General features: G+C 48.9%; 4 protein-coding genes across 4 annotated transcripts in view; all 4 read right to left on the bottom strand.

Annotated features, from left to right (window-relative positions):
* Positions 1-405: 405 nt before the first annotated feature.
* On the bottom strand, positions 406-2399 carry LACBIDRAFT_331379 (uncharacterized protein; the record flags this gene model as incomplete). Its single annotated transcript, XM_001885698.1, has 7 exons — positions 406-441; positions 683-856; positions 999-1257; positions 1380-1509; positions 1700-1909; positions 2022-2104; positions 2329-2399. 7 exons carry the CDS (start codon positions 2397-2399, stop codon positions 406-408), a joined length of 963 nt encoding a protein of 320 aa, XP_001885733.1.
* Positions 2400-3244: 845 nt separating this feature from the next.
* Positions 3245-4538, bottom strand: LACBIDRAFT_307071 (uncharacterized protein; the record flags this gene model as incomplete). Its single annotated transcript, XM_001885697.1, has 6 exons — positions 3245-3254; positions 3306-3420; positions 3476-3574; positions 3630-3953; positions 4012-4377; positions 4436-4538. 6 exons carry the CDS (start codon positions 4536-4538, stop codon positions 3245-3247), a joined length of 1017 nt encoding a protein of 338 aa, XP_001885732.1.
* A 1036-nt stretch (positions 4539-5574) lies between these two features.
* On the bottom strand, positions 5575-7539 carry LACBIDRAFT_295204 (uncharacterized protein; the record flags this gene model as incomplete). Its single annotated transcript, XM_001885696.1, has 9 exons — positions 5575-5678; positions 5756-5767; positions 5823-5870; positions 5926-6024; positions 6077-6508; positions 6561-6926; positions 6992-7051; positions 7079-7125; positions 7505-7539. 9 exons carry the CDS (start codon positions 7537-7539, stop codon positions 5575-5577), a joined length of 1203 nt encoding a protein of 400 aa, XP_001885731.1.
* A 1063-nt stretch (positions 7540-8602) lies between these two features.
* Positions 8603-10099, bottom strand: part of LACBIDRAFT_331376 (uncharacterized protein) — a gene marked incomplete at both ends in the record, with an annotated part of 5899 nt that continues 4402 nt past the window's right edge. Inside the window, 6 exons of the mRNA XM_001885695.1 lie at positions 8603-8897; positions 8946-9092; positions 9260-9347; positions 9371-9437; positions 9472-9491; positions 9712-9790. Of these exons, the coding sequence (XP_001885730.1) occupies positions 8603-8897; positions 8946-9092; positions 9260-9347; positions 9371-9437; positions 9472-9491; positions 9712-9790 (696 nt within the window). The remainder of the gene's footprint in view (positions 8898-8945; positions 9093-9259; positions 9348-9370; positions 9438-9471; positions 9492-9711; positions 9791-10099) is intronic.

The raw sequence follows: 10099 nt of genomic DNA, 5'->3' as shown, positions 1-10099 counted from the left end.
GTTTTGGCCACTGCTTATAGATGGCCCAAACTTGTAAATGATGTAGCTCAGTCAATTCTCCACCGATTTACAAGAAAAAAAATGCGCCAGAATTGCATAGATATTCTCTATTCAAATGTATAAAAATCTACAATGTGTCTGATTTTGGTGGCTATGCAGCACCTATTAGCCCAATGTTGCCTACTCGAGCTATCAGCTTCACAATGGATAGGATTTTGGCTTAGAATTGCAGAGACTAAATAACCGATTAATATGTGGCTTCAATCCTACAGGTCCAGAATTTTAATTACTACCTCATAACTATGTTAAAGTGCCCATTCTTAGGGGTGATCTCGACATAGGGGCCACAAATAAAAATTCTGAATCCGTAGATCGATTAGAATTCAAATTCTAAGTAATATCCTCCTACAAACCATGCTCATACGTGTTGTGGTTGGAAAGCTATAGTCCAATCTCTCCAGAGTGCCAAATTTGGCAGGGAAAACAAGCTGATTTCGCATTTTTGGAGCAATAAATAAATTTTCTACATGGAAAACTCTCTCAGTGGATTCAATCACATCATTCCCTCAAACCCAGTGCAAAAAATATATTGAATTGGTGTTGTGGAAGGTACAAAGTCCATGTCTCAAGAAATTGGCCCTGTGACGCTATGTCACGGCATGTCACTGGTCATCACACTTACCAAGGATTGTGCAACACCATTACTAGCAACAAAGTGGTGAGCACTGGCAAGAACACTTGCTCCGATCATGTTGAAATGCCGAAGGTGGAGAGATTCAGGATGAGGGAAGGAAGGAAAGGAGAGTGCCCAGAGGCCAAGAGACCCCCATCCCACGAGGTGAACGGGTGTTTTGGTCTATTTTTATATACCTTCAGCACGTGCCTGCTTGGGCTATTCTCCTCATCTCGTTCCTCAGTATCCAGAGATGGCGGTTCAAATGTTCATCCCTTTCGGTGAGTGGGCTCGACTTTTTTGCCTGGCTCTGTATGGCACTTACAAAGTTCACGACAAGGGGATGAAATCTGCTGGCGCCGAAGGCGCCTAGTGCTAAGTACTTTACAGCACCCCGCATCTTCCCTGAGTTCGTACACCAACGAACATCTTTCAAGAATTTTCTGGAGATGAAGGTGCGGGATGTGCATGCTGGATGCAGGAGCCTCGGTTGACAGTCTTTCTGGTAGCAGTTCACGGCATTTTTGGCTCCGCGTGTCAAGTGTCGAATTGCACGGTGGATCAGCTTGGGCCCCTTGGTTCGCCTGACAATGAATGTCAAGTGAGTTCATATGCTTCTCTATAACGGGGGTATCCAACGACTGTTCATGCAGATGACCCTACATATTTGCTCCTTTTCCAAGTCGGAGCGTGTTCTCTTGCACACCGACATTCGCCCACCTTCCGAGATGAAGTTGGATGAAAGATGGGTGCAAACTCTCGTCTTGTTCGATGTCCACGAGCAGATATCGTGGACAACGAATCTTCGACGAGGGTGAATGTCGGGCCGAATGCATCTGCAAACCCGCTTGCTTTCTCAGGTGTCCTTTCGTCGACTTTCACCAGCTCCGAATGCGTGCTTTAAGCCTCCTCTCAATGATGTGAGAGCATGTCCGCCTCTCGCGTCGTCGTCGTCCTCCTAGAGAGGTTTCTCTACTGTTGTGGAGAAGACAATATATTCTAGCTAGCATCGCATCAGCAACCGACCTCTAGACGGCGAAGAGCAGTCCAGCAGAGTGGAAGAACAGGCTGAGGTTGGACCAGCCCAGTGCGATGGAGCAGGTTCATTCCGTGGGGTGGGGTTAACTCCTTGGTGGTCACTGTCATGGAAATGCATTGTTCCGATCGAAAACACGAGATATGCGTTGAGGGAGAGTGTTCGTTGAGTTGGGCGTGATGGGGCAGTGGCGACGTAGGCTAAAGAGCCGCCAAAGATGGAGTCGGCAGCATGAGGCGTTGCCTTCTTTGAACGTTCTTGTCTGAGGATGTCAGTTCCACCAGTCAGGTGGAAATACAATGCGACACTCACAAATACTTCCCGTGATACGAGTTTTCGCCAAAAATTTCTTGATCTCAACCACCACAAGTTCGTCGACCTCATTGCCTTTTGTACTGTTCATGCAGTCGTTTGCTGCTGCCGTCATGACGCTCTGAGTTGAAGCACTCCTCGAATGAAGGTACGTCCGGCTTTAACTTTATCCGTCATGTCTTGTTCACTTCACTGAGATCTTTCGAATAAAGGCTGCAGCCTCTCCATGGCAATTCCTACTCGGTGTTTCCGAAACACTCTTGCTTCTTGCAAACTCATAATAACTGTTACTACCATACCGACGCACTGCTGTAGAACTCCGGCTTCCTGGATCCCATGATCTGGTCCAACTGCGCGAACGACACCACCCAGCAACATCACGCCTCACCAACCTCACACCTCACCTTACATGACTTGCGGTATACCGTAACCACGGGAAGGCTGGTGACCTACTTCTAGATTCCCACTCGATCGGAGAGGCTCCGAGTTTGAAGAACACTCAAAGTGGGTTAAAGAACTCGAGAAAGAAATGGAAATGCATTCCCGTCAAGTTGGTGGTCTCAACTTGTCCATTTCGGCACTTGTTTTAAATTCATGGCCCATTACTCTTCTTCGGTCTATCGTCTCTCGTGTGTTGGGTAACAGGAAGTCCTTGCCCTCCCTCCTCGTCTAACCTCCAGCCCAAATTCTTCCCTACTACCCCCTCCCCTCCTCCTTAAGCCCTCCCCCAGAGGAGACCCCAACGCGACTTGGAAACCCGACGCAATCTATACCTCTCAACAGGTGGATGGGGAAGTTACCTCGTCCTAGTTGGCAATGGCGTGTGCCCTGTTGTGTTGAAGGTGCTTGTGAGGAGGTTGACTGGGGCTTGGATGTGGAGTTCGTTGGCAAGGAGGAGCAGGAGGTAGTGTTGACCTTGAGAATGGTTGATTTTGGGCCTCGGTGGGAGGTACTTTTTCCACGTTTATGACTTTTATGACTTTTTTTATGATGTCTTTTTGACTGACGCTGACGAGGAATTGAACGCACCCGTATGCATTCATATAATTACTCATACCTTATGTATCGGTTCACTTGAATCTCTTTTGAAAGCTTTGACAATCGGCAATTGCATGTCTGCTTCGTTTTTCATGATTTGTTCTTCGTTTACATATTGACAGATCTACGGTACCAGTACATACATCGACCCCTTCTGAGCCTAAGTCCTGACAGACATAATCAAATCAACACAACCTGGCAAAGGGTGGATATCAAATACTCTGACAGGGGCCGGAGATCACTCACCCTCTGGCACAACTGCAAAAGAAGATCAACAACCACCCAGCAACCCAAAGGCAAATTGGAGACTCACAGCCTTTTTCATCCTTGGAATTAATCACCATGTATCCTAGACAAAACTCTGTTCAAACAAAATGTCAACATCCTGGTGACGATGCAGAGAAGGAAAGAAATACGGTTGGTAGAGGGGCTCCTCACAGAGACGATAACTCCATCCGTGTGAATAATCTCATCTTTGTTGATTGATAGCCAGGTGGGTTTGTTCTGTTTGTAGCCTTCGGTGGAATACTATAGGATGAGAATTGGATTATCTCGGAAACTATTACTCACTGCAAGTAAAAAGTAACCGAGCGCGCTTCGTGAATGCTGCGATTGCAGCTACGGGATTGCCTTGATTGCTACCTGGATAAGTGTCACCTTGGAAGGATATAACATCGGTGTCGCCCATGGCAGCGTCACTATCCACGTCTTGGAAGAGTTCCATATAGAGTGCATTGACCAGGCCTTCAAATTTCGCGATGCATGCTTTCAAAGACCCAGCGTTGTGAGGGGGAGCGACGGAGAGGCTGTTAATGCGCCCTAACGAGCTGTCAGTTTCGTCAAAGGACGTCTTTGCCTTTTCATCTCCCTCTGATGAATAGACACGATAGTACACTGCAAATTCACTGGCAATAAGTGCACTATTTCGGTGGGAGACGTCGACAAGACTTACCGTAGTGGATATCAGTATCATCAGAGCGTTCCGGCAGCTTGTCCGACTGTGTGATCTCCTCGATCCTCTTCTCCGACTCGACAACCAACGCGATCGGATCTTGTTCGGACAGCCCTGGCCCAGAAGGAGCGTGAAAAGAGAGGCGGGCAGAGTCTTCTTTGGGTGCCGGGCTTGAGAGAGGTGTGAAGACAAGCGCCTTGTCGGGCTCTGAGAGGCCCTCAAGTTTGCACAGACACCGCTTGAGAGACGCCACTGTACGAGGAGGGGCAACGGATTTTAAGGGAATGCGGCCAATGAAGCGGTCGTTGTGGTAGAGGGGTTGATTCGATTCAAATGCACCGAGTTTCGTGTATAGGCGGTAATATACTGCGCAAGTAAATTAGATCATTGGAGCCAGGAGTAGAGTTTTCGGGATAGGGCGCACCATAGCTAGGACCCGTTGACTTTCCTACCTTTGCTGCTGAATCTGTACCCCCTTTGCCGTCTAAAGAGGTGGACGTATGATCATGACCAGGCGAAGTAGACATCGCTGTTTCCAACCAGAGCCTGTTGAAATATTAGCAAGATGGACGATTGAAGGAAAGAGTTATCAGACGCGCCTTCATGCACCCATTCACGAGGCAGTGCATCAAGCGTCACCTCGCTGGTGTTCTCGGAAAGTTGAACGAGTAGCTCCGCCTCCCCTCCATCCAGCGTGCGCATGCACTGGCCTCTGAAACTCTCAACTTTCCAGAGCCTAGAAGGGTACGAAGAGCGTCGGAGCGCGAGCTCATGAGAAGCCACGAATACATGGGGAAATGGGGAAATAAAGGTCGATGATACAGTCCTGGTGCTGCGCTGGGAGGAATAGAGTGATTATTGAGAAGTGAAAGTCGTGGAAGAGGGAGAGCACCGTGTGCAACGGCGACATATTATGTACTGTATTGGTACTGTAACTTCCTGAATACTTGCACAAACTCCCAAACCTCCGTTATCGATTCCGGTGCACGCTCGAATTCTATCCGAGCAACAAAGAGCGTTACACGGGCCCCAGTATAATATTAATAGGGTCGCCGAATTCGCTTACTATTTACACACTGTTGACGACGACAAAGGAAAGGAGAAAGAAGAAGGGAAAGGGAAAGCCGAAGCAATGCCCGAAGAAGTCATAGAAGGGAAAGGGAAAGCTCAAAGCACGAAAGGCGAGAGAGAAACCAAACGAGAAGAAAATGGAAGACGAAAGAGACAGGAAACCAAATTTATGGACCATATTCGACCTTGGCCCACCTCGACATCGTGAACCTGACGAACAGAACAAGTCCAAGAACTGGGTACGACAACGCCTCCCTCCCCTCCTTCGCTCCAAACAACCACCCTTTCAATCAACCGTACGCCTTGAACGCAAACATTGAACCTAACTGCCCTCCGGGTAGCATTCACAGCCCCCGCGAAGAAGCGCTAGGCCAAAGGGAACTTCGGTCGGCAGCTAGACAGGGAGGATCGAGGGAATGAATGAGAGGGTTAGGGAGGTGTAGAGGGCAGCTGGGTATCGTGAGAAGGCTCTGGGGCAGCGTGAGGAGGCGGTTAAGCGAAGGGGAAAAGAGGTGCGAGAGAGGCAAGAGAAGGTCGTGGGACTAGAACGAGCGGGCACTCGATCAGACAGGATCCGAGCTTCAAGGAAGAACGCTCTAAAATCAAATAATAGTAACATCGCCTAGTGAACGGTGGATATCAAATACTCCAACAAGGGGAGGAGACCACTCACCCTGACACACAACTGCCAAAGAAGATCAATAACCACCCAGTAACCCAAGGGCAAATTGGAGACTCACAGCCTTTTTCACCCTTTGAATTGATCGCCATGTATCCTGGGAAAGAAGCTGTCCGGACAAATGGTTAACGAACCAGCCAAATAGCAGAAAAGGAAAGATATACTTTTAAGAATGGAGCTCTCCATGGAGAGGATAACTCCATCCGTGTAAAAGATCTCATCTCTCTCTATCGATAGCCAGATGGGATTGTGCGCTTTATATACTGTGAGATGCTATACGATGAGAATCGGATTATCTCAGGAACGGTTACTCACCGTAAGTATACTTTGACCGAGCTCTTTTCGTGAATTTTGGCTCTGGTCTATCTAAAAGAGCACACTTTGTTGCCGCAATGTCCAGTGGATATTCACTGAAAACTTTACCTGGTGTAGGCGCTGCTGTATTGGCGGCTGCATTGACAAGGGCTACGGGATTGCCTTCATCACTACCCGGATGAGTGTCACCTTGGAAGGATATGACATCGGAGTCGCTCATGGCGGCGTCACTATCCACGTCCTCAAAGAGTTCCATGTCCTGGTAAAGGGCATCGACGATGCCTTCAAATTTTGCGATGCATGCTTTCAAAGACCCAACGTTGTGAGGGGGAGTGACGAAGAGGCTGTTAATGCGCCCTAACGAGCTGTCAGTTTCGTCAAAGGACGTCTTTGCCTTTTCATCTCCCTCTGATGAATAGACACGATAGTACACTGCAAAGCCAGTAAGAGCACTATTTGGGTAGGAGACGTCGACAGAATTTACCGTAGTGGATATCAGTATCATCAGAGCGTTCCGGCAGCTTGTCCGACTGTGTGACCTCCTTGATCCTCTTCTCCGACTCGACAACCAACGCAATCGGATCTTGTTCGGACAGCCCTGGCCCAGAAGGAGCGTGGAAAGAGAGGCGGGCAGAGTCTTCTATGGGTGCTGGGCTTGAGAGCGGTGTGTAGACAAGCGCCTTGTCGGGCTCTGAGAGGCCCTCAAGTTTGCACAGACACCGCTTGAGAGACGCCACTGTACGAGGAGGGGTAACAGATTTTGACGGAATGCGGCCAATGAAGCGGTCGTTGTGGTAGAGGGGTTGAGTTGATTCAAATGCACCAAGTTTGGTGTATAGATGGTAATATACTGCACGCAGCACAAGTAAATGAGGCAATTTAAGCCAGCAGTAGAGTTTTCGGGATAAGGCGCACCATAGCTAGGACCCGTTGACTTTCCTACCGTTGCTGCTGAATCTGTACCCCCTTTGCCGTCTAAACAGGGAGTGGTCCTGGACGTACGATCATGATCACTGGGTGAAGTAGACATATCTGTTTCCAACCAGAGCCTATTGGAATATTAGCAAGATGGACGATTGAAGGAAAGAGTTATTGGACGCGCCTTCAGCGCTGCAGCGCTCAGCATGCCCACGAGGCAGTGCATCAACCGTCATTTCGCTGCCAGAGTGGCACGTAGAGTGTTCTCAAGTTGAACGAACAGCTCCGCCTTCCCTCCAATGTGCACTGGCCTTTCAAACTCTCAACTTCCCCAGTGCCTGGAAGGTACGAAGAGCGACGGAGCGCGAGTTTATGAGAAGCCAGAATATATGGGAAGAAAAGTGAGGTGGACAAGAAGTGGAAGTCGTGGAGGTTGACAGCACTGGCACAGTGTGCAACGGCGACATCCAGTCAATATTCAAGCGGCCGACTTCTACCTCCCGAACATACCGCCTGAAGAGGTCCACGGCGAAAAGGTCCGTCATGACGGCGAAGTTTCAACTGCCATCATGATGGCTTCGTCCAAATTTCTCCTTATCCAATCCCTCGAAACTCTCCTCGATCTTACCATATGTGCGTATCTTACATCATGCTCGGACTCTTAGATCATCTCACCTCTCACGAATGTTTAGGCATGGGATAAGACTCTGCTCAACGATGAAAAGCTCGCCATTTGGTTGCGCTGTAACGCTACCAAGCACTCCGATAATTCAGCAGGTCGCGGGATGGGACAGCGTATACCACAATTTCGGCGTTCGACAACCGGCGGGTCTTCTTGTTGTGCGGGGATTGCCTGATTCTACTGTTCGCGGAGCCTCAGGGAGTGGCTCTGTAAGAAGAGCTAAACTCAGTACTGTCGTGCCCGATATTTGGCTTCAACGTATCGTTGGGGAAGGGCGGTAAAGACCGGCCGTTCGAAGAGCACATTGGTTCCTTCTTGAACTTGAAAATCACGGTGTGTTTCATGCCAACCAAGTCTTGTTTATTGTCGTCACCTTATCGTCGCCATTTCAGACGAAGCCTGGGATAAACTTGCAAGACCCAGACTGATCAAAAGTGGCTTCGCGAGTGGGTTCCCCCTTCGCACAATACTCCTACCATCAAAGCCGTTGGCCAGTACAACAGGCTTCTTAGCCTTCAGCCAAATCAGCTAAAGGGGTGTTTCTCCTCAATGACAACACAGTGGTTCCGACTGGGTTTCAACCTTGCTTGACCACCAGCCAGGCCGGGGTGTCCTGTGCTTCGTATGCTAGGCTGACTCAACATGTATACTCAAAGTTTCTGCTCCGTTGATGAATCATTGATTTGAAAACAACCGGCCCGCCGTCAGGACGTCCTTCGGGAATTTTTCTTGTTTTCCATACCGATGGTGTCCAGAAAAGAAGTCTAATCTCAACATCGCTTCACCGTCAGCGGAAGAGTCACTCATCTCTACTTTCTTCTATGCTAGGTTCGTCACGCATGTTCTATAAGGCTCTGTCGACCGTCACCAAGGTCGATATATTCTTTATTACGATGATCATGCCTAGTCCCAATCGTTAGCTAGGCCTAGGGGATCCTGCGCTCTATTGCCTCCTGGGGACTCGCATCGAATGCTAGCCTATGCCAGCTCTTTCTCCTTCGGTTTTCAAACTCTAAAGATTTGCTAAAGATCTTGTTCATGTCATTTTGCTCTCGCTCCGAGGTGTCTAATAGACGAGGTCCAATCTCAACTTTGGATGTCCACAAGGATCCACAAGCCTTCTTCAAGATCCCCCTTTTTGGTTCAAGTGATGATGCTTGACAATACGGCAACTTGTCATCGAGAACACACGCATCCGGCGAATGATTTTGAGGTCTCGCGCTGTTTGAGACAAAGAGCGCGGGGAATATTCAAGTTAGTCTTGGTTACCCCAAACCATGCGCAGCGCCCTCTCGGCAATAAGGTGCCGGGTCATGTGCATGTTCAAACGGGATATTTCTCATAGCCTCGGATACTTCGTGCTCGTCGTTTGGCACAGTGAACAAGAAGACCTTGATGATCTTTACTTTCTCCTGCCTGTGAACCATCAAATTCTACCTCTGCAATTCCACAATTAATTTTACTTGCTTGCACATGACCGGGCCTGCTGATCCAGACCCTGGTGGAGTTCTTCGAAATTTTGGTTGTGCAAAACAATATGCAAAGCACTGTAAAGTTATTATTGCAATTCTAGGACAAATTACGGTTGCGGTGGTGAAGCCTGGTGAAGCTTGGTGAAGACTAGAACAAGGGCAAACAAGGGCGAACCTGAGCGAACGTTGTCGTACGTGCCTGTATTTATGATTATCACCCACCTTCGCTGACCTCAAAGGAGCTGTGAGGAGCTGTGTGACCCAATTTGCAAAAACACCCCCTCGGAAGCTATCAGTAATTGTCAACCTTGTTCTTAGCGCACAAACAGGTTTCCATCCGGCGCTACGGTAGGATCTAATCATTCTCTGGAAAAGACATAGTATCGATTTGGTATCGATATCCGTATGTGTGCTGTTGAATGCTGTAGAACTTATAATTACTCCACATTTTCTTTTGTATTTATCCCACTCCCCTCCTCGCCTCTTGCACCTTCGCTCTTGGGTGGTTCCCTCGATATTGATTTGCATAATCCCCATGCCTGTAACTCAAAGTCAGAAGCTACCGTCGTTACCGTCATTGAATGGCCCATCGTCGTCCTTGAAAAGTCCGACCCGCCGGTTATCTGTGTCGCTGTCGCTGCGCTACAATCCAATATCAGTCAGCACCCGATGTGATGTCTCCATCGCAAGAATTCACAAGGACCGAGGCTCGCTCGCATCGCCCCGTGGCTCCTCCAAGACCACCTCAACCTGGTCGCTTTCGTCCATTCCTCAACAATCCCCTGTACATGGACGAGCCGCCACCACGCCGATCCAACGCCCTCTCAAGAGACGAGTCCCGGTGAAGCTGTCGCAATTCCCATCAGGATTGCCGACGTTGCCCTCAACCAGCTTGCCCCCGCTCCTTGGCCGACCATCAAGCAAATGAATCAGGTCGCTACCCAACTCCCA

This window comes from Laccaria bicolor, genomic scaffold, assembly GCF_000143565.1.
Source record: "Laccaria bicolor S238N-H82 LACBIscaffold_33 genomic scaffold, whole genome shotgun sequence".
NCBI classification, from domain to species: domain Eukaryota; kingdom Fungi; phylum Basidiomycota; class Agaricomycetes; order Agaricales; family Hydnangiaceae; genus Laccaria; species Laccaria bicolor.
This window is presented reverse-complemented; position numbering and strand designations above follow the sequence as displayed.